Source organism: Nanorana parkeri, unplaced genomic scaffold, assembly GCF_000935625.1.
Source record: "Nanorana parkeri isolate BGI_ZX_2015 unplaced genomic scaffold, ASM93562v1 scaffold36, whole genome shotgun sequence".
Taxonomy (NCBI): domain Eukaryota; kingdom Metazoa; phylum Chordata; class Amphibia; order Anura; family Dicroglossidae; genus Nanorana; species Nanorana parkeri.
In genome coordinates, this window is record NW_017306304.1 from 1,053,563 (window position 1) to 1,078,147 (window position 24,585).

General features: G+C 41.3%; 1 protein-coding gene across 1 annotated transcript in view; it reads left to right on the forward strand.

Annotated features, from left to right (window-relative positions):
• The window catches only part of LRIT3 (leucine rich repeat, Ig-like and transmembrane domains 3), a 41,466-nt gene extending 17,519 nt beyond the window's left edge, over positions 1 to 23,947 (forward strand). Inside the window, exons 3-5 of the mRNA XM_018569843.1 lie at positions 1,504 to 1,976; positions 9,438 to 9,743; positions 22,863 to 23,947. Coding sequence (XP_018425345.1) covers positions 1,504 to 1,976; positions 9,438 to 9,743; positions 22,863 to 23,947 — 1,864 coding nt within the window. The remainder of the gene's footprint in view (positions 1 to 1,503; positions 1,977 to 9,437; positions 9,744 to 22,862) is intronic.
• Positions 23,948 to 24,585: the final 638 nt, after the last annotated feature.

Consider the following 24,585-nt stretch of genomic DNA (forward strand, 5'->3'; position numbering starts at 1 on the left):
TATGTATTGGGGGGGTTTACTTAAAGTTTTAAAATACTTAACCCATTCCTTAAAGTTATGATTTAACCCCCCTTAAATCCCTACCCTAAACCTCCTCCTAAAATTTACCCTTCATCCTGACACCAAACCACTTAAAGGCTGGGTTCACAACTGCATATGATGGGAACGCGTGTCTTGTTCAAGCATGTTTGTGTACATTTTCACGCGTTTGTGTGCCTGCTTTTGCCTTGCATCCTCATTCATTTCAATGGCTTGATATACGAGCAAACGTGCCAAAAAAGCTCCTGTAGTATTTTGCTTGACACGCGTTCTGTGCTTTTTACTGCTGCGTTTCTGTGCGTTTTCACGTGCACAAACACACAGAGCAAAAACGTCTTGCTGGCCGCGTTTGGGGTGCCCTCAGAAAATAATGAAACAACAAGTGTGTTGCGCGTTTTAGCGCGTTTCCATGAACTTGTGCAGCACACACACGAAAACGTGCACTTTGGTGTGCTTTCACGGAACGCGCAGGTGTGAACCGAGTCAAAGTGTATCCCAAAACATTTTTTTCAGTATGTAAGGGTTACATTTCCTGTAATTTTATATTTTGCGGTCTCTCCCTGCCCTTCACTTCCTGTGTGAGAGGAATTCTCTACAAAGTGTAAGCAGTCCCCTTCTTTAACAGTGGTCATTGGAACAGGTATCCACATTGTAAGATTTCCCCTTGCCTCTTGTTCTGGTGACAACTAAAAAATTCTGACAAAGGGTCACCAGGACATTCAGAGGGGTGATTCTACCTAGTGGGGACACATACAGCATTAAAAGCCTGATGGGGTCTAATTGTTACCTACTCTATCCAAAAAAAAAAAAGTGCTATGCATATACATGAACCAAATTCCTGACACTTATTGAACCCCTAAGGGACCATACCAACCTTATAATGTGCCTGAAGTATCAACACTGAAAGCTACCAATCCAGCACCAATATCTCACATTGCTGAGACCTCAGAGCTGAAAATGAATGGCTGGTATCTTATCACAGCTTGTGCATTTATGTATTTGTTGCACAGGAGCATTCAAAGCATTGCAATCACTTTCAGTGGATTGCTGGTGCAATGCTCAGACTCCTGCACATTGTTCCTCCAGCCCCAAGTCCGTACTTAGGTAGGGGCCTTCATTTATGAGGCTGGAGGAAGTTATCAATGGTGTACACATAGAGTTATGTTATTCCACTTTTACTGTGCTCTATTGAGAAGTATGAGTCCATTTGTCACATTGGCAGATGTACTCTTCCATTCACAGATCCCTGTATATAATATAGAAGACTGTGGGGAGAAAACACCTGTGATTCAGTTATATAGGAGGGGGCACATTGAGGGTGGTGGGCTGGGGAAGCGACCATGTTCCATGTGACACCATAAATATGGGTGTAAGTTACAACATAGTGTGAAAAGTTGGGTATACTTTTTATTCCTGCTCTGAATAACATCAGTTTAATTGTGACACTTTTATTCATCTTCCTAGGTCTGTTCTTTGTAATGATCCAGATATGTTTGACATACCTGTGAATGTTCCTCTTGATACCATAAAACTTCGAGTTGAAAAGACAGTCATTCGTAAGATTCCCACTGAAGCCTTTTACTACCTTGTCGATCTGAAGTATCTCTGGGTGACCTACAACAGTATTACTAGCATAGACTCAAGTAGTTTTTACAATCTGAAACAGCTGCATGAATTACGTCTGGATGGAAATATGATATCTGTTTTTCCTTGGGAGTCTTTATTAGAGATGCCTCGTTTGCGCACTTTGGACCTACATAACAACAAGATAGCAAGCATCCCCGCAGAGGCGGCGCGCTACTTAAAAAACATTACATACCTGGATGTGTCTAGCAACAAGCTCACCACGCTGCCTTCAGATTTGCTGGATATTTGGCCCCCCTTCTCTGAGCCGGTATCCAGGAATACAGAGATGTATGCTCAAAGAGCAATACTTGGTAAGTTATGCTAATACCTATTTTATATACTGAAAATATTGAACTCTTATTTTAAAAAGAACTGTTTAGCAGTTTTACATAATGTCGGGTTTTATAGACAAAAGGCCTATATGACATCCAAGGTGGATCACTTGTTTAACAACCCTCTTTAGTTTTTTTTATCACTAATCATGAAATCCAAATAGTAGTAAAAATAATAAAAAAACAAGAACAATAATAATAATTAAAACAATAACAATGTCCAAAAATGTAACTCAGTGGAAACTGGAGGGCGCCCTTATCAGGGAGGACTGTGCAGAGAGGCATTTGACCCCAGGCCTGTAAAAATAATACATGTTGAGCTTTTGTCCCTAAGTGAAGATACTCCCATTGAGACCACAAAGATGGACCTGTAGTCAGTGACAGCTGCTGGCAATTGTAAAGGTGCCCATACACTCTTCGATTTTCATTCAGAAATCTTCCAGTTGATATGACACCAACGATATTTTTTGCTGTAATCCCACTCGAATTTTCTCAAAGGGTGAGGCTGAAAAACTTGTTGCGAATCGATCGAAAATCAATGGATTAGTGGTGTTTTCGCACAAAACAAATCTCAGCAAACGAACGTCCGTTCTGTCGATCAACAAAATTTGGTGAGTTAGTATTGCTAAGGAAATCGACATTGGTCGGTGCTTGATGGGCTACTTGAGCTAGAATCCAACAAGGGTTCTTGGCAGCAGCGAAAATTTCCAATCGAAAATCTATAGGTGTATAGCTAGCTTTAGTCTTCCAGCATTGTCTTCCTTTGTGGGTCTGAGATGTTTTTGCGATCAAATGCAGAGAGCTGCAAAAGAAGTCAATGTTGGAAGAACACAAAACTGTGGGGTTTGTCGCTTTATTAACAAAAGTTTGATTGATAAAGATTATGTGTGATAATGGCATGGTATTTTATTTAGTATTTTGCGTATGTAGGTGAGTCCATGTCATTTTTACAAAGCAGCTTTCATCCTGTTTAGTTCATAAAGTACTCTTTATTTAGAATTCATCTGTTACGATTGCCCTTTTTTTACACTCGGGTTCCTGCTATCTCAAGGAGTATGCCACTGCTACCCGGGGGGTTTGCAAGTGTACCTGTTCTGCAGAGTTGAGGAAAAGAGTGAAAGTTCATGTGGTGGTCCTACATGTGGAGTAAACAGTCTTGCAATGTATTTTTTGAACTATGACGTTGAAAAAAAAAAGTGATGTTGAATACATGGAAGAGAAGCATTGCAGTAAAGAAAGTTTCTTGCTAAACATCAACTCTTTTTTTAGGGACTCCATTAAATCCTTACGCATCATGAAATACCACCTGTCTGAGGTAATGTGGGCAACTACAAGGGGAATATGTTGGCAGCGAGGCTAAGAGTGTGCAGTCCCTGAAGCTTAAGGCTGGGTTCACACCTGGGCGTACGGAATATGCGCGTTTGCAGCGCCGCTCGTTTTTACCGCGATTTGCGGTAAAAGAAAAGCGCAACAAATGCTAGTTTCCGAGGGCTATACGGCTGTATCCTAATGGATACGTGCGGCAAATACACCCCAAAGAAGCTCCTGTACTTCTTTGGGCGTAGGGCGTTTTTCAGCCTGTTCCTACGCGCTGTAAAACGCCCATGTGGGAACCATATCCATAGGCAATTATTGGTTTTCACATGTTGAGTGTTTTACAGCGCATAGGAATGCGCTGTAAAACGCCCAGGTGTGAACCAGGCCTTAGGGAGAAGCAGTGGAGCAGAGAGAGAGTTTGAGGAGCAAGTTGACCAGATTTGGTGACCTTCTTTATCTGTAATACCTAAAGAGAAAAATGGGTGTTGATTGCTATCTGCAGCTGAAGAAACTAGGACAGAGGTGCTGAAGGAGCACCTCTGTCCTAGTGATGTCTGATCCATCATTAACTGAAGAGGCAAAGATGGAGTGGTGATCAGCCTGAGAGTCCAGTCCACTCATGGCAGAGGACCAGGGGCATAACTAGAAATCCCAGGGCGCCATAGCAAAATTTTGTAAGGCCCCCCAACGAAACTCCCGCCCCCATTTTAATAGATAATTCACTCAGTGAATGGGAAGCACTCAGTACAGAAGCTTCCCATTGATTCACAAACTGCTGATAGTAAGATATCTACTATGAAGCAGATGGGGAAAAACCTCTGTACTGAGTGCATCTCCCCATTAAGAAATTCATGAATGAACAGGAGGTGATGTGAATGGGTCTATTCACTAAGCTGCCGTAGGCAGCCGAGTGAATGACCGACCTGAAGTGAAGTGAGCCGAACACTGTTACATGTCCTGTGATGCATAAAAGTCTGTACACCCAGAAAAGAAACAGGCATGACACCCAGGGGTAGCTGTATACTGGGATTTGTAGTTCAACAACAATGGAGATCTGCAGCTGCACAGACCTACAATAGCTACACAAGAAAGCAGAAACATAAGCTACAACAGTATCACAACAAACTTTAGATGCACCACATGTCACATGCACATGTTTTACCTTTGCTGTCCTTCAGAGAAGGAGGGAAAGATTCCCATTCTGGCCAAATCTGGATGGCAATATTCATCCAAGCCCCGCCTCCTCCTTCCTCTGTTTTTTATAAAGGGGGTTGCGCAGGTCATACAGGCATGGTTGTGCCTATATTAGCCTAATAAATGCCTCAGAATCGAAATTTGACAGACATGAATCATCCATTTTGTTTCCCAGTGTGCTTTGCAGGTGGTCTTCAACAATGTATATGCGCCTTAAAATCGCGCGTTCTTTTTGCACAAAAACGTGCAAAAGCACATGAAAAGAGCAAACGCGCGTTTTTGGCGCGTTTTCCATTAAAATCTGTGGAGCACAAACGTGCTGGATCTGCCTGAAAGAAGCTCATGCACCTTTTACAGCTTGCTGCTAAACTCTCAGATGTGAACAGGGGCCATAGAAATGAATAGGAATTCTTGTGTTGTGAGTTTTGACGTGTTATCTTTGAACGTCAAAACAGGGACACTGAGGTGTGAACAGGGACTAAGAGTGCTGGATATCAGCAGTGGACAGGCTGGTTCATCTGCTGCTTTTTGGCTGAAATAAAATAGAAAGCTGTCATTAGGGGGCTAGAAGACAATTATATTACATTAGTGTGTAAGGTTTTGCTGTACTGAAGCTGAACTCCATGCAAATGGCAAAATACATAGCTGAATTATTACCCTATGCCGAGAAGTGGGATAAGACTACAGAACACATCATTCTCATTTCTATAACATAGGGGGAGATACATGTAGTTTAAATAGGGCTGGTAACGATTCCAGTAGAACAGAGTAAAGTGCGCGATTAGGAGCTCAATGGATTTCTGGAAGGATTGACAGTTATTTTTCTGTACTTGCAGAAAATATGCTGAGCCTGAAATAAGAAAACTAATGCACCCAAAACATCTGAGGACTAGTAAGCTGCAATATATTACATTGTTACATGTATATTAGATTACATAGGTATAGGCACAAATACTAATTATATGTACAAAAAAATTAAATAATGAGTACATAACTGGATACGATTATGTTTTTTTTTTCTGCCTGAATTTAAGCTTTTAGTTCTCTACACATTGGTGTAAGACTCATCTATTCATCCTTGGATGGTTGTGCTCTATTGTATCAGTTTCTCAGTAAGAGCTCATTCACACAGCCACAGAGGGCTGCATAAACACATGCCTGTATGACCCTCTGTGGCTGTGTGAATGAGCCCTAAAGTTATTCCATGTAACAAAGTATGTAGGTAATAGTTTCATCCCAGAAATATGAAGCCAAATGGCAAAGCTTTCTGTACTGCCGCACTGTACAGAGTTAACTAGGCTATGAGAGTCAGGATTAGCAGGGATTTCCCAATTAGTAGTCTTGTACTTCAGAAATCATTTAATCTTAGTCATGCGTTTAATGCAGACACACATTACTTCAAACAACGTGGGTCTTAATGCTTCATCCTTATTTCACCTTGTTTTAGACCTTTTAATTAATGAAATGTGCCATTCTGCAATCCTTTGTACTACACCTCAGGGACCTAAATCTAAATCCATTAAAGAGAAGAGCCAAAGAAAAACGTGACCGACGCTCTAACTGCTTACGTTTATGCAAAACAGTTCAAAGCCCTCTTTGGCAATATGTAGTCCATCACTGTTTCATTTTTGCTACAATGTTTTATAGCCGTAGCTCTAATGTTAGCCATACACAGGGCAATATTCCTGCTAACTTCCACCACTTGCATTCAAATTTGTATTGCCAGAACAATCAAATGGACCCAGGCAACTTACTAACATTCTTGCCTTATAAATATACAAAGTGTTGATGTTGCTTTTACTGAAGGTGTTCAAAAGTTGTACTTAAAGTCCTGCTGTGAAAAAAGTGCAAGGGGCTAGACAAGGTCTTTTTTACCCCCCAAAAGCTTTGCACATTGCCTTGCAATTATCTGTAAGTACACTTCATGGCACATGATGAGAACATAGCTGGGGCGTTGGGGACAATGTAACTCTTGTACATATGTACAGAGGATACATCGTTAGTGGCTGTCCAATGGCCAAAGAGGAGCTGTGCTCATTGCACATTATGGTGAGAACCCCCTCACCCTAAAGAATTAAGAAATGATCTGCTATAATGCTCCACCTGGCATCTTGTCTCCAATCCTGATAGTAAATAATGTGAACCTACTACTCAATACCTAACAGTATGTAGTGTATTTCAAGGGCCATCGTTATTACCTCAAAGGTGTAAATAGGGTCAACATTATGCACATGGAACAAAACCAAGATTTTTTGTGGAAAACGTTTGTTTAAAGAGACACTGTTACTCTGCCCATTCAGAGCACATATAGAGTGCCTCCTGATACCCACCCTTTAATGCGGGGGTCAGCAATCCCTGACACATGTGCCCAGATGGAAAACAATGCCTTTTTCAATGGCACCTGCTGTTGTCTCTCCTGCACTGATGACACTCCTGCCAGGGGGCAAAGTGGTGGCTCTGGCTAAATGATGAACCTCCTGAAGATTGTCTAAACACAGATTGTACCATAGTCTTGTCCTCATATAGGTATACAAGTACCATAGTCTTGTCCTCATATAGGTATACAAGTACCATAGTCTTGTCCTCATATAGGTATACAAGTACCATAGTCTTGTCCTCATATAGGTATACAAGTACCATAGTCTTGTCCTCATATAGGTATACAAGTACCATAGTCTTGTCCTCATATAGGTATACAGGTACCATAGTCTTATCCTCATATAGGTATACAAGTACCATAGTCTTGTCCTCATATAGGTATACAGGTACCATAGTCTTATCCTCATATAGGTATACAAGTACCATAGTCTTGTCCTCATATAGGTATACAAGTACCATAGTCTTGTCCTCATATAGGTATACAAGTACCATAGTCTTGTCCTCATATAGGTATACAAGTACCATAGTCTTGTCCTCATATAGGTATACAAGTACTATAGTCTTGTCCTTATATAGGTATACAAGTACAATTGTCTTGTCCTCATATAGGTATACAGGTACCATAGTCTTGTCCTCATATAGGTATACAGCTACCATAGTCTTGTCCTCATATAGGCATACAAGTACCATTGACTTGTCCTCATATAGGTATACAAGTACCATAGTCTTGTCCTCATATAGGTATACAAGTACCATAGTCTTGTCCTCATATAGGTATACAAGTACCATTGTCTTGTCCTCATATAGGTATACAAGTACCATTCTCTTGTCCTCATATAGGTATACAAGTACTATAGTCTTGTCCTCATATAGGTATACAAGTACCATAGTCTTGTCCTCATATAGGTATACAAGTACCATAGTCTTGTCCTCATATAGGTATACAAGTACCATAGTCTTGTCCTCATATAGGTATACAAGTACCATAGTCTTGTCCTCATATAGGTATACAAGTATCATAGTCTTGTCCTCATATAGGTATACAAGTATCATAGTCTTGTCCTCATATAGGTGAACAAGTACCATTGTCTTGTCCTCCTATATTGTGAATAATCTATTTAGGAGTGTGTTGGCATATTTGTTGTGCAGGGAGAGGTTACTTAAATAATGTCATACTTCTCCTTACTACTAGTGCCATTGTCTGGTCCTTGTATCTTGTGCAAGGAGTGTGTTGGCATATTTATTGCCCAGGTCTACTTTAATGCAAACAGAAAAATGGTGACATCTAGTGGTACCATGCATTACATTTTAAAGAAATGAATAATGCACAATATGAGTGTAAGCCTCCGTTCACACCTCTGCTATTCTACATTGCAGTGGTGCTGCAGGGTGCATTGTGGTGTGCTGCGGTAGGGAATCCTACTCATTTTAATGGGCTGCCTACCACAGCTAAATCATACTAAAAAAAGTTCAAGAACTTTTATGGTAATAGGTTACCATGCAATGCAGTGCGATACAACACACATGAGATGGCTAGGTGCGATGGGGTGCTATTAAGAAATAATGGCACCACAGCGCACCTAACATTGAAAATGCAATGCAGGATCCTGCATCACAAGGATGTGAATGGAGCCTTACAGTAATAAGAATGCAAAAAGAAATGCAGTACATCGCTGCAATACATGCACATTTCCACATATTTTTCACTGTATAGACCCTGCAAGTTGTGGAGTGGTGTCAGACCTGCCAAGTTGTCTTTTGCTAAACTACTCCAAGCCTCCTAGTTTCCTCACCTCCACAACCTAACCACTAATCATTCTATATTGTGAGGCAAGAACAAGGAGGGCTAGTTAGATCTCTTGAGATAACACGGGAAGTATGCACAGGACACAGGACAGCTCTATATTTCTGACTTGATTTTTTTGCACGTTTCAAAAATAAATAACAAAATACTTTCAATTCTACATTTAATAGACCAAAAGGTAGCAAATACTTGCCTTGTTAAGGTTTACATTGGACAATGTGTTTTGTATACTGGCCGCTATGTTGTCAGCTCAAACAGTTAGGAGTTGGTATTTTTCTGTACTTTTAACATATTTAAAATGGGAAAAATGGAGAAATATGCATGATAGATGAACATGCAAGAATAGCAATCAGTAAAGCACCTACCCAAATTTACAACTCCCCCATATTTTCCCGAAACGCCCCTCATATTTGGGATCATGGGGCTTTTCCACTAATAACTTTTTTCGTCAAGAACATTTAATCTATAAGATGGAATCACCGTCTACCAAATGCCCCAATCTGCCAAGGTCCTGGACAGTTGAAAAGTACTATGGGGTAACATGGCACACTTTACCCAAAAATGAAGTTACTATTAAACCGCTAATCTTATAGTGTAACTATATTTTTTTTGTTTAGCTTGACATTTCAACTTTTACTATGTATGGTTTTCGATTTATTATTACATATTATTATTTACATATTATATTGGTGGTACAAATTTCCATCTACAACTGTTATAATTGAAACATACAATTATTTTGAAAGGTCTGCAAGATAATCCTTGGTTTTGTGACTGCCGGATTTCTAAGCTGATTGAACTATCAAAGATTGTGGACCCACAGGTGATATTCCTGGACCCTTTTGTGGTGTGTAGTGGACCTGAATCTTTGACTGGAATTTTATTTCAAAAAGCCGAACTTGAACAATGTCTCAAACCTTCTGTGATGACATCAGCTACAAAAATTACATCACCATTGGGCAGCAATGTTCTTTTAAGATGTGATGCCACTGGTTATCCCACTCCACAGTTACTATGGAGCAGAGTAAACAACACGAATGTCAATTACACAGGTAAGATTTGGTGGTACAGTCATTTTATGTTACTAATGGGTCCTAGTAGACATGTGCACTGGCAAAAAATTAGTTTTGTTTCGTTTTGATTCGGATATTGTGTTATTTCGTTTTTCAGGACTCTGGTGTGAAAGTCAATTCGGATTCGGACTAAATTCGTTAGCGGTAGTTCGTTTGAACATTCGTTTCGTTTTTGTTTCTTATTCGTTTTGTTCGTTCGTAGCAGCAAAGTGACATTTGAGGGGAAATAAATGTTTTTCTCCTTCTCTAATGTCACTTTGCTGCAACGAGCGAAACGAATAAGAAACGAAAACTAATGTTCAAACGAACTACTGCTAACGAATTTCGGAAACAGAAATTCGGATCCGTTTGCATTCGTTATATCTGTAATTCGGAATTCGGATACATGCGAATGTCAGAATTTCTGAAAATTAATCCGAATTTTGATTCGGAACGAAACGAATCGCACATGTCCAGGTCCTAGCAGCTGTGTAATACACAATTTACAGTAGACTAGAGTATAAGCCCCAGATGTACATATTTTAATGATGGTTTTGACAGTTGAAACACAAGCCTTGCGATTGTTTTTCTTACAGTTAATGTTTTATGTGATCAGAGGTGTTTTATCAGGTCATTTGTCATTTTGAAGTAATATTAACACTAATCACTTTAAAGTAGACCTGTACTCAAAACATTAAGATGATAATATGTTAAAGGGAATATCTAGCAATATTACAGCTATTTTTATCTAACTATATTGCTCAATAGCGACAAATAATATAAATCCAATTTATATGTACCAAATGCCTTTGCAAACCCTGTTATTACCATATAAAATGAGCAGGTACATCATCATCATTGTGCTGCACATAACATGTGGAAAGAGCAGAGCCGTGGCAGGTACACAGCAGTTCTACCCACTACAGGCTGTCTGCAGATACCTGCTGGGGTGGATACAAGACTGTTCACCTTGCACAAGTTGAGAGAACAGTAGTGACTGATCTTAATACAGGAAGCTCCTGCATAGAGGCAAAGTTTCCTGCTAGATTATTACACAGATCTGAAAAAAATACACATAGCACACCAACAAGATTCAAATAAGAATACACATGTATCTTGTATTTAGACAATATTTGCATATACTGGAATTCGGCATTAATTGTATCAAAAGCAGTATCCCCAAAAATGTTTTAACTATCCTTCTTGCTGTAGAGTAAGAAGTACCTGAGGACCTGCAGTGCAAGGATTTTATATGTGCAAGGGTAGTATTTTTTTATGTGTGTGTACAGCAGCTGCATGTAAATGCCTGCACGCCGCATGTAATGGTAATGGATCCTCAGCCTGGGGTCCAGTATGGGCTGCTGTGTTGTGACGGAGCTCCAGCCACATGTTCGTTGCTTGTACTAGGCTAAATGCTCCGATACCTTCCCCGATACCAAGCTGTTTGGCTGGCTAGATGCTGATTGGCCGGGAAGCAGGCTTCCCAGCCAATCAGCATCAAGCCAGCCAAACAGCATGAAGCCAGCTTCCCGGCCAATCAGGAAGCCGGGCAGCGAGTCATTACCCACCGCCCAGCTTCCTGATTGGGAACCCTACGCACATTTTTTTGTTTTAACTTGGGGGGTCCCTCCTAACATTCAAATGGGGGGGAACCCCACACTTTTTTTCCTCTTCTGCAGACTATTAAAAAAAAAAGTTTTTTTTCTCTGTCACTTGCTGCAACGAAATTACGTCCACAAACAAAATTTCGTACAGACTACCGCTAACGAATCAGAAATTCGGATTAGTTTGCATTCGTCATTTCTGTAATTCGGAAATTTGGATACAGTATATCCGAATCTCTGAAAATTCGTACGAATTTCGATTCGGAACGAAACGAATCGCACAAGTCTATAATTTTCTTATATCAGTGTTGTAACATACTCTATATGTTTGAGTAATAGTATTTGTCAAGCTGTGGAATGTACAGCAGAACTTAGAAATCATTCTGGGGCACTTTTTACAATACCCTAAATGTTCCAGTATATTTGTAGCTCATGTTGAGTTAAAGAATGAGTATTAATGGTTAGTGGTAGTCACAAAGGCTTCTATATAGAAACAGAAATAGAGCAATTTCTTACCTTTGCATATACTGAATTTTTGGGTAGAAAACAGCTTCAGACCCCCAAACAATGATATATTTTCTGAAAGCAGAGGCACCGTAGAATAAAAAGATACTAGTTGCAATTTTTTATGTCGCACGGTATTTGCAAAAATGTTTTTCCCAAAAAAATTTGTAGGATAAAATACACTAAAATTAAATTTAGTGCACAGAAACAGAATATAATGCCCAAATGTTTTGTAAAATATAAAAGATGGGGTCAGGCCGGGTAAAAAGATACCAAACATGTCAAGCCTTAAAATTGCGTGCGTACGTGAAAACGCAAAAAACTACAATAACCAAAATTTCCCACAGGCGATGCTTTAAACGCTTTTACAGCTCATAAGTTTAGTGCTAACAGTAATTGATGGGCTTAGAATTATTGCTCGCACTCCGATGCTCACGACGATATGTAACATGTGTGGCGCAATTTTTGTTTTTGCATGTAGGCGCCGTATCACTTGTACGGTGCAGCAGCAGCCGTGTTCTTGGTATAACCACTTCCAACGGAGGACGTTCATTTACGTGGAAGTGGTTAAACAGACCCTAATTCCACACCATTCAGTTCAACAACAGTCTTCACAAAGGATTATATGTGCACTTAATGTATTTTATCCATGTTATTTACTTGCAAAAGCCTCCCTTATTTAGATATCCTCAATGTCTGAGAGTGCTCATGGGAGCTGACATCCTGTATGCGATGTCAGCAGGCCCAGTGGACTGTCAATCAAGTGACACTCTATAATATTCACATTCACTTCTTCCTTGGTAACTACATAAAAGGTTTGGGGAGGTGAGGGGTGAAGGAGCTGGGCCAGCACAGAGAGCAATTTGGCACCCCAGAAGAGGAGAGGGTTATGACGTAGCAGGAAGGAGGAGATGCTGTGGCTGTTCTAGAGAATAGAGACTGCCTGGAGTGGTTAAATTCCTTAGCATGTTTATGGCACATTGCAAGTGAATAAAAAACAATGTTTATGAAAAGGAACAACACTGCAAAGAAGCATTTAAAAAGCACATTGCAAGTGAATAAAAAAATTGTTTATGGAAATGAAAAACACTTCAAGGAAGCACTTAATTTACACTTGATTTACTCTATTGCCCATTAAGTGACATCTCTGAAGAATTCTGAGACATAGGGTTATGCTGCTGCTTCAGGAGAAATTAGACACCAGGCAAACAATTCAACACTCTCACGTTAAGGCAATAACCCCTCCCACTTTACACTTGCCAGTTTCTCTTAGTGTCCTCAGGAGAATGGTTGTCTCCTTTTCTGCTTCTTTCTTTAGGTTTGTTTTGTTTCTATGGTGAGATTCTACTATTAAGAGCTGTTAGTTGATTCATGCCGGCTAATATTAAATCCTGGAAGTTTCTCTAGCTAGCCGACAAAACTGAGAGATACATACCGGATAAATTAAATCCTGGAAGTTTCTCTAGTTGTCAGGAAACAGGTCATTACTAGTCTCAGGACTGATGATTTGTCCTACGGTGGTCTGGAGTTCCCATGGTCATCTCTTCATTTAAAGAGTGCAGGCCTTCCCAGTCATCTCGCTGTGGATCCGACCTGCAATAGACCTGTGCTCCTATCTGGTGAGGTATTTCAGCTACCATTTCTGAGAGTTAGGCCAGTTTTCTCTGGGGATTCCTTTTTATGTTGGAAACAAGACAATGCAGGTTGTGAGTACTCTAACCATGTTCTTCTCCCTGCAGTGGGCTGGGACCTTCCCTCCTTTTCATAATTCTGTGGACAATTGTTTGTATTTTTTACACTGTCTTTGACTTTTCCAGCCATTAAAAAAACAAACTATCACGCACTTGCTTTTTATTGCCCATGCACGTGCACGCATGCTCCCTCAGCACAGCCTCATTGAGTCTCTTGTTACCAGAACTCTAGTGAGGATACACATGCCACCACAGCTCTTCTCCCACCCTCATTTCACACAGCTGTGAGACACCTGCAGCATTAAGGAAAAGCTGACCCAGGCTCTGAGGGAAGAAGGAGGTAGAGACAAATTCTGCTCTATATCTCCTATAGGCTCTGTAACATCATCCTGCTGTCCTCTGTAAGAAGTGACACTGTTTTTTTTACTATTTTTCTTCTGATACTTCACACTGGGTGAGTATTCTAGGGAAAATGCTATGTAAAAGGTACATTGCCCTTTATATTTATCTACTCCCAAGCAGAGAGACAACTGCACTGGGACATCTGATGATGTATACGCTCTGGTCTCTGTCTGTTCTTCCTGTAAGTTGGAAATGACCAAAGGGAAAGATTGTGTTGATTGTTTATCTGCTTTATCTAAAACTGATAAATCTTTAGCAGTGGCTGCTTCTTCACTGCTTCATTGTATATTGATTCTTCTTCCCCTTTTCTCACAAAAAGTGATTATTCTGTAATTATGGAGGTTTTGTCTATCACGGATAGATAAAAATTGTTTCTCATTCGGATTCCCCTAAAAAGGGTAAGAAACTCCCCCAATCTTCCTCTCCTATAGATTTGAATGAGGAGACGCCAGATATTTCCAGTTTAGCTGGAGAGCTTCCAGTAGATTCTTTATCTGATGATAAATCCTTATGGTTTTTGGAGGAAAGCATTACTCCAGCTGGAAGGAAATCAGAGTACCTGGAGGAAACCCACACAAGCACAGGGAGAATATGCAAACTCCTTCCAGATAGTGTTCTGACTGGGATTTGAACTGGGGACCCAGATTTCTGCAATGCAAAAGTGCTAACCACAATGCCACTGATTTATATACAAAGATTGGAAATCTCTAGATATATGGTTTCAGTCATGTTATCCCTTTCTGGATGATTTTTTTTAAGAAGAAAAAATGGTATGTTCCCCTTGAGGTTGACTTTCCTGTTACTCGCTTTGATAGGGCTTTGACTATTGATAATACCCTGTCATTTAGAGACCATACTGATAAGAAACTGGAAACTCTTTCTCTCTCCATTTACTCTTGATGGGATGAGCTTTTCTACCCCTGTTAGCCATGGTTCTAATTTTCCAGACTCTAGCTACCTGGTATAAAATTGTGCTGACCAAGCTTTATTTTTTTGTGTCAATCAGATTACAGTTGTGTCTCATTTTGTGTGCAAGTCTTGATGACTGTCTAAAGTATTCCTTTCCTCTATTCAGGCCTAGGTGTTAGTCGGCGAAGCCTCAATATATGAAGGGACTTTTATGTGTTTCCTATGTGGAAGACCATCTTTTCGACACATCGCAGGATATAATTATTAAGTAAACTACTAGAGGTTTTTAGTTCCCAGGGCAGCAAGTCTCCTTCTTTTAGACTGTCAGGTTCTTCCAGACTCTCTTGGCAGTCCAAGAACTCTAAATCCACAGATAAGTCTGCTCCAGCATGAAGGTCAGCCTATGCCTGTTGTTTGGATGGGGGGGGGTGTCTGTTGGCCTTTGCAGAGATCTGGAAAGCAAGCATTTCATATGCTTGGGTTCAGAATGGGGTGTACGGTTACAAAATAGAATTTCAACTTCTTCCTCCCCTGGGATTCTTTGATCTTTGCCTTCCTGTGTCTTTGCAGCGCTGGGCAGACCTTTTGACGGTCATGGGATTGTTAAATCAGGGAGTTATTATTCTCTTCCCCTTAACAGAAAGTTTTCTGGGTTTCTATTCAAACCTGTTAACTCTTCCAAGGACCAAAGAGAATTTCATCCCATCCTGGATTAAAAAGCTCTCAACACTTATGTTCAAACTCAAAGGGTTGAATAAAATCTGTTTGTTCAGTTGCTTCCCTTCGTGTAGGGGATTTCTTGGTTTCCATTGACATCAAGGACACATATTTACATGTTCCTATCTTTCCAGCATTAACATTCACTTTGCTTTACCCTAGGCGAACTCCATTATCAACCTGTTGCCTTTCCCTTTGGTCTAGCCGTAGTTCCAAGGGTTTTCACCAAGGTCCTTACTCTGATTCTGTGTCTTCTTCACCAAAAGGGAATTCCGATTATCGGATACTTTGATGATCTTTTGTTTTGTGAACAGTCTTCTCTGACTTTGGGAAACCAATGTGTCCACAGTACTTAGAACCTTGCAAGACTTGTGATGGATTCTGAACATCGAGAAATTGTCCCCGATTACATTGCATTGCCTGGAGAACTTGGGTCTTCTTTTCAATGCATCCCTGGCCAGGGCTTTTCTTCCCCAGGAACATTCAAACAAGTTGTAGTGTCTGCTTCGTTCTCATCAATGATCCTCTCTGCAATTCTGTATGAAAGTTCTGGGCCTAATAGGGTCCACCTTCGAAGCAGTTCTGTTTGTTGGTATTTGTTGCTGGGCAGGGCTATGGAAGTTCAAGCTTGAAATGCTGCTAAGCAAAGACGACTTGTGGCAAGTACTCAGTACAGACAGACCCAGTAATGGACCCTCGGAGGAATGGGACAAGAAGAACAGGCAAGCAAATACAATAATTAGTCGGTTAGTGGAGGATGACCAGCTCATCCACATAAGAAAATGAGAAAGCCATTAAAGGTACATCATGAAGCGCTACCTTTACAGTGACTCAGAACAGTATAACATGCGGATGGTGTATTGACTTAGGCGCAACACTCTTTGCTCAGTTTCACTCCAGGATTCTTCAACGGAACATTCTCACATTGTGGGACAAGTCTAATCTCTCTCTGGTCAAGGAATAGGGACACACAAGGGGCCCCACACATCACAATGACAGCTGAAGCCTGCAGTGTGTCCCCACACCAAATCCAACAAGTGAAACGAATGGCAAACACACTCATCAATTCATAACTAGCTTTAAAGCAAGGTGCTCATGGAAGGGCTTTACACAGTACAAAAACAAACATTGCCAGCGCACTCAAAAAGAAAAAAAAAACCTGCAAAAAACAAAAATAAGTACACTGTCTAACTACTAAGGTTAAAAACAGAGGTTTTCGTTGCACAACTTTTGCAAAACATGTGGAAGCTGGGGGCTTCAGCTTCACCCAGGCAGTGTGGCTTCCACATGTTTTGCGAAAGTTGTGCAACAAAAACCTCTGTTTTTAACCTTCGCAGTAACCTTGGTAGTTAAATAGTATACTTTTGTTTTTTGCAGGCTGGCTGGTGAGTGTGCTGGCAATGTTTGTTTTTTTTGTACTGTGTAAAGCCCTTCCATGTGCACCTTGCTTTAAAGGTAGTTATGAATTGATGAGTGCATTTGCCACGCAATTTTTCCATCGTTCAGGTTCTTTCTTTCCTTCATTTGGGGGTAGACCAAAGTTTGGCTCTCAGTACCATAAATGGTAAGGTATCTGCCTTATTTGTTCTTTTTTTCAATGACCCCTTGCTGCCAATTCTTTAGTTTGGGGGTTGCACATGTGGCTTCCCCTGTTTGATCTCAATTACATCCTTGGGATCTGAACTTGGTCTTATCAGTTTTGCAAATACCACCGTTTGAGCCTATTTGTAATATTTCTTTGCCACTGTTGTCTAAAAATGTTGCTTTCCTTGTAACCATTACTTCTGCTAGACAAGTCCCAGAACTGTTTGCCTTGTCTTGTAGGACCGCATTTATTCTACACAAGGATACAGTTGTTAAGACCGTGTACTTTCTTTTTGCCAAAAGTAGTCTCTGCCTTTCATATTATTATTGCCCTCCCCTTATCCTACTCCAGTAATCCGGCCAACGTTTCTCCACATTGTTTAAATGTTGTGCGGCCTATTGGAGTTTATCTTTCTGCCACATCTTCCTTTAGACATACGGATTCTTTTGTTGTTGTCCTCCATGACGGTCCTAGGAAAGGTTGTACGGCTTCTACTTCCACTATTTCTAAGCGGATTCCTCAGGTTGTTGCTCAAGCCTATGAGCTGTGGAATACAGTACCTCCTTTTTCTTATTTCTGATCACTCTACTAGAGCAATTAGTACTTCTTAGGCTTTTCACAATCAGGCTTCGGTTGTACATATTTGTAAGGCTGCAGCCTTGTCTTCTGTTCACATTTTTGCAGGTTTTATTAAGTTGATGTTTCTTCCACTTCTGATGCTAGCTTTGGCAGAAAAGTTCTTCAAGCGGCTATTTAACACCCTTGTTTATTCTTTTTTGCTGGGCTGGATCTTCGGATTATCCACCTACTCCTCTGTTTTGGACTGCTTTTGAATGTCCTTATGTCTCAAAATTCTTCAGAGCTGTGCCCCTGAATGGACCATAGAGAAAATAGGATTTTGTTCTTACCGTAAAATCCTTTTCTCTGAGACTATTGAGGGCCACAGCTCCCTCCACCTCATTTCCTTTTATACTGCTTACTACAACTGGCAGGTGTGAGTTGTGAGGTGTGAGGAGTTGTTGCCCTAAAGTGACATTTAATTTTTTGCCTAGCGTCCGTTCTTCTGAAAGCAAGAGAATAACCCTACGTCTCAGAATTCTTCAGAACTGTGTCCCTCAATGGACTCTAAGAAAGGGATAAAAGGATTTATAATAAGAATAAAAATTCTGTTTTCCTGTGCTTTTACCTGCAATTTGGTGACAGGGTCTCTTTGACGATATGCTTCATATATATTTTAAAAAAGAGGTTTGTGACAATGTAATGAAAGTGAAGCACAAAATCAGACTGAAGAATCTGTAGCTGATAAAGGTAAAGACAGCTATCAGAAGTCATCACAAGATGTTTACAGACTTCAAAGGTCACTGTTTGGTTCAGGAAAAGACAATAAACAGTCAAGGTATTACATCAGAATCCAGGGAAATGTTCCTGGACAAAGGTCAGTCAGGGCAGTCGTCAGACATAGCAGGTTAAAACCACATATATAAAAGTTATTTTGGAAGGTTTCCGGGGCATGTTCAGTAGAGGTCATAGTTTAGTCTGAATCCAGCCCTCCTGATCTTTTGGTACACTCCATAGTTTTGTTGCCACCTCGAAGTTTTAATGATAAAGTTTTACACTACAAGCCAGAACTCAGAGCAGCCTGAGGGGCCCAGGAACATTACATGCGTATCGGCCGTACAGGTGACAGGTGAGGAAGTGGAGGCAGCCGGGGCCCCTGCAGCACCGGAGGAGGCCGGGGCCCACACACTCCATATCCTCACCTGGGGTACTCCGTACGGGCCTCCGGTGTCCCCTCTGTCTCCACAGCACATTCAAATTTTAAAGATGGCGCTGTGAGTAGCGGTGGCCATCTTTAAACCTGGCAATTGCCTATATCCCATTTCATATATTGCCGAACCGGCAATATATTAGATGAAAATCATTCCTTGGTGGTCCAGTGGGGAATCAGTATGATCTGTATCTCTTGCTGATGCAGACTATACTGTTCGCTCCTCCATATTGTAGTGCTGCTGCTCACAGGCAGGGAGCGATTAGCATGGTCTGCATCTGTCAGAGATGCAGATCACACTGATCCTTCACTGGACCACCAGGCTATGCCCTCAGTGCCCCACTGGACCCCAGCAATGCAGACATCTTTTATTTATTTATTTTTATTGTTAATAGTTGTGTGAGTGTGTGTGAGTGTGTGTGTTTAATTGTGTGTTTTTTAATGTGTGTGATTTTTTTTTTTTTTTTTATGCAGCTATGTGTGTGTTTCATTATGTGAGTGTTTTTTTCTAACCACTTCCCGCGGGTTCACGAAAATATACGTCCTCCGCTGGAAGTGGTTATAGTAAGAATACGTACCGTTTTAAACAGTAGACGATTGCTGTTTAAATACAAGCGATCCAGCGTCTGTACAGGTGCTGGATCGCTTGTACAGTGCGGTGCTGTGTCCTGGGCCCGGCGTGGAGGGTCTCCCCTGGCAGATTGGAGGAGAGATCAGCGGCTTCTAGCCGCAGATCTCTCCTCCTATCACTGGACCCAGAAGTGATGTGCATTATATCACTTCCGGTGTCACTGGGCACATTCTTGGGCTACTAGCGCCAGAAGAAGAAACTGGTGAAGCAGATCTCTGCTTCATCAGCTTCTTTGGGGTCCCTAGGTGACATTAGGGGTCTGAAAGACCCCTGATGTCTCCATAAAGAGGACCTGTCACATTATATTTGCTATTACATAGGAGACTTGTTTGCCTACTATGCAATAGCAGTAAAGCTGAGTGTAAAAAAAAAAAAATTGTAAAAATTAAAGCAACATACAAAAATAAAAAATGCAAAACACATTTTTTTAAGGTCCCCTGCCCATTCAACACAAACATGTGTTGTATACGCCTACGTGCAAAAACAAAAATTGCGCCACACCTGTTATATATAGTCACGAGTGTCGGAGTGAGAGCAATAATTCTAGGCCCATCAATCACTGTTAACCCTAAGCTGATGAGCAGTAAAAGCGTTTAAAGCGTCACCTTTGGGAAATTTTGGTTATTGTAGTTTTGCGGTTTCAAGGATGCACACAATTTTAAGACTTGACATGTATGGTATCTATTTGCCCGGCGTGACCCCATCTCTTATATTTTACCAAAAAATTGGCATTATATTCTGTTTCTATGCACTAAATTCCATTTTAGTGTATTTTATCCTAAAAATACTTGTTTGATAAACATTTGCGCAAATACCGTGCAACATAAAAAATTGCAACTAGCATCTTTTTATTCTACAGGGCCTCTGCTTTCAGAAAATATATCATTGTTTGGGGGTCTGAAGCTGTTTTCTAACCAAAAATGCAGATTTTATCATGTGTGTGCAAATGTAAAAAATTGCTCCGGACAGCAAGTGATTAATGAGTGTATGATTTGTGTGCTATGTGTGTGTTTTAATGAGTATGTTTTATGAGTGTTTTAATGCGTGTGTTATATATGTGTTTTAATGAGTGTATAAATATTTGAATATGTGTGTTTCCCTACTTTGCCTAAGGCAGTGATACTGAACATTTTTAAACCCGAGCTCCCAAACTGCAACGCAATACTAAAGTTATTTTAAATGTTGGCACTTTGAGATACATAAATTGATTTTTGTGTGGCAGTTTGGGCACTCGGTTCAAAAACGTTCACCATCACTATCCTAGTCTGACAACGGCGCAGACGAGAGCCCAGAGGTGGCGGGGGAGGGGCCGTAGATACAGGGAGGGTGTATCTACAGCTGCACCCTGTGGCTGCACGAGGGATCGAGGCTGGGGGTACCCACTGAGATCCGGTCCCGGGCCCCTCACTGGAAGAATGGTGCCAACATCTGCCCCTGGTGAGAACTTTTTGGTTTTTAAAGTTTATTAGCACTGGTAAGAAAATGTATCATGTATAGTGGCAGATTGGGTTCATGTAAATATCTGATTGGTTGTTGGGGCAACTGTTTACTTTTCTTAGATTTTTTAAAGATTTTACAACCTGTTTAATTTTATGTTGTGTTATGTTTTATATATCTGTTGTATACTAGTCAGATTATATCGTTTGGTGTGGTTTGTAATAGACGTGCAGGGCAAACAAATTTGGTTCAGACGAAACAAATGAAAATGAGAAACATTTTTATTTGTTTCGTCAAAGGAAACAAATTTTAATGCCGGTTTGGATTTGGAGACAATGAGCCTCCAAATCCGAAAACACACAAAGACATTGCAGATCAAACGGTGGCCGTACCGGTCGCCAGCGTGTTCTGCGCATGCATGCCGCCATTTTGGAGTATATCTTGGTATACACCAAGATGGCGGAACCTGAACATGTGGGCGCTGCCATCTTTGTGTATGCCAAGATATACTCCAAAATGGAAGTGCGCATTCACAGAACACGCAGGCGGGCCGATATGGCCACTGCACATTTATGCAGGTGGGGCTTGTATATGGGCGGAGAACAAGGGGGACCCATTATCTTGTATTGCCTGGGGGCCCCGTGTTATCAGTCCACCCCTGGCTGGGCCCCAGCAGTGCTGATCCTGCAGCTTCAGCGGAGGCTGGGGCCCCAGCAGCGGCACAGGTGTACTGATCTCGGACCTGCGGAAGGGACATCACTCCACTTCCGGCCAGTCTGGCGGCAGAGGCCGCCAGACGTCACTTCCGGCCAGTCTGGCAGCAGAAGAGGCCCAACCAGCCCACCTGAGACCCCTGCAGAGCCCACCATAGAGAGTCTCAGATGAGCTGTGCAGCATGTATGGTGTGCTCTGCAGGGTCACTTTCAGGAGGGCTGTGTGGGGTCTCAGGTGGGTCCTCTGTCCAGCGCGTTACTAAGCCCTGTGTCCAGCACGTTACTAAGCCCTGCGTCCAGCACATTACTAAGCCCTGCGTCCAGCTTGTTGCTAAGCCCAGAGTCCAGCACAATACTAAGCCCTCCGTCCAGCGCATTACGGAGCCCTGAGTCCAGTGCGTTACTAAGACCAGAGTCCAGCACATTACTAAGCCCTGAGTCCAGCGTGTTACTAAGCCCTGAGTCCAGTGCGTTACTAAGCCCTGAGTCCAGTGCGTTACTAAGCCCAGAGCCCAGAGCATTACGAAGCCACTAGTCCAGTGCGTTACTAAGCCCACAGCCCAGCCCATTACGAAGCCCCAAGTCCAGTATGTTACAAAGCCCTGAGTCCAGCGCGTTACGAAGCCCAGAGTCCAAGTGCAAACACTTTCCTGTGTTTGCACGGCGCCAGCCATAGTAATTCATCACTGCGAGCACCACTTTTTTCTTATCTGGCCGGGACTGCTGTGAGGAGTGCGGAGGGTCTCTCCATCTACTTACAATTCATATACTGTTCTCCATTGCTGTATAAATGTATTGCTGGGATAAACTTGGTACTTCCCCCTGATGCCCTACTCAGTAATTCTGTTCACCACATTGATAAACCTGTGAAGAGCAAAAGGCAACAGGAAGCCATACATACACTTCCTAGTACAATCTGCACATTAGAACTCCCTGAATTCGGAGGTTCTTGGTGCACTCCTGAAGATAAGAAGACTATGTGGGTGCTTGCACTAACCTGCAGTTGTAAATTTATAATGCATTAGATAATTACAGATGCTGTTTTCCACCAATGTCAAAATGCTTGATGTGGACAATTTTATTCAAGAGTACAGGAGCCACTATAGTATATTAAAATTACATGTGAATGTGACTTGGCTTGTTTTCTTCACTTTGTAGTTATCCGGGAGTCGCCCACAGACGGAGTGAGATGGTCAATCCTAAGCATGAATGGTATCTCATATAGAGATGCAGGAGAATATCGATGTAAAGCTAAAAATTTGGCAGGCATATCAGAAGCATCAATAACTGTGATCGTAGTTGGTGTTGTCACTACAACATTAACACCACAACGATTTGGAAGGAGACCAGAAGCAGACCAGGTAAATAATATGCAATCAGAGGAAAAGGAAGAAACAGCTACAATCAGCACAATCTGGTCTCCAGAGATATTAACATCCACATCATTATTAACAGATGCAACAGTAGAACCCACCATAGCACCAACTACTGCTACATCAACCACAGTGAGAATTCTAGAAAGGAAACCACAAAAAACAAAGGGGCAAAGCCAAGCTGCAAACAAAAAGTTTCAGGTTGCAAATTCAGGCAACAAAGAAGAAGTGCTTAAAAATATCTCAGATATTACAGAAACCAACGCTGTTGTTCGTAATCTAAAGGTCACTACTGAGACAGAGGAGAGGGTCACATTAACATGGAGAACACTCAACACCACTAACAGCTCAAGTTTGACTGTGCTATATTCAAAATATGGTGAAGAAGGGATGCTAAGGTTGAGTACAGACCCTAGTAAAAATAAAGTAACAATTGATGGTTTACAGCCTGGAACAAAATACATGGCCTGTGTATGCCCCAAAGCAGCTCAGCCAAAGAAAGACCAATGTATCGTGTTTTCTACAGACTATTTGCTTAAGAATGAAGAAGAGAGCAGTTTCCAGATGACTATCTTAATCGTGGCTAGCAGTATAGCTTGTGTCATTGTTGTGCCCATCATTTTCTTCTTGCTTTACAAAGTTGTGAAACTGCAACGTAAACCGCAGTCTCCTAATGCAGAGGACCTTTTAAAAGAAACTTATGTCAAGTTTGAGACTTTGTCGCTCAGGCCACGATCCATACATACTGGAGGTGAACTGTGGACACGTAGAGACACAACTGAATCAGAAAGACTTCTTTTATGTTCTAGGTCAAGTATGGATTCTCAAGGAACTTTTAGTGAGGGATCGCGGCCGGAATACTACTGCTAACATTTATGTTACATTTTACAGGATTCTGTTTTGTTCTACAACTATTAATTGATGTGTCTTTTTTTCTGGATTTTAATAAACTACATTTGAAATTTAAAGTGTTTTGCTATTTTTGTGAAGAAAATGTTTGCTATATTTTTTTCATTAGGATAATGACGGCACAAAGAGAGGGGGAGCAATGCCAGTTCAAGGGTGCAGATGTTCCCAAGATTAGGAATAAACTTGACTGAAACTACCCTTGATGGACCATTAGGGCCACTGTTCATCATTGCTGACTTATGTCTCCCCTATTTATCATGTATGTAGACATAAGTTTAATCAGAACAGAAATTGGTTAGAAGGCATGGAGGTCAGCAATGTGTGTCCTTCAGGGGCTGCATACAGTATACTGCATACTAGTTGTGTATGCCATTTTCTTGGAGGCAAGCATTGTGGCTTTTATATATTCTACATTTCTAAATTTACCCAACAATATGTCTGCCCCCACAAAAGGCAAGTAAATTACATTGGCTGTTTTTGCTAGTAGGTTCCCCTACAACATCCCCTCCTTAAAAACCTTGAGGATGTAGTCACATCTATTGGGGATGTCACTGCACGTTAAGTTAATGCAGGCCATTCGATATGCATGGACTGCTGAC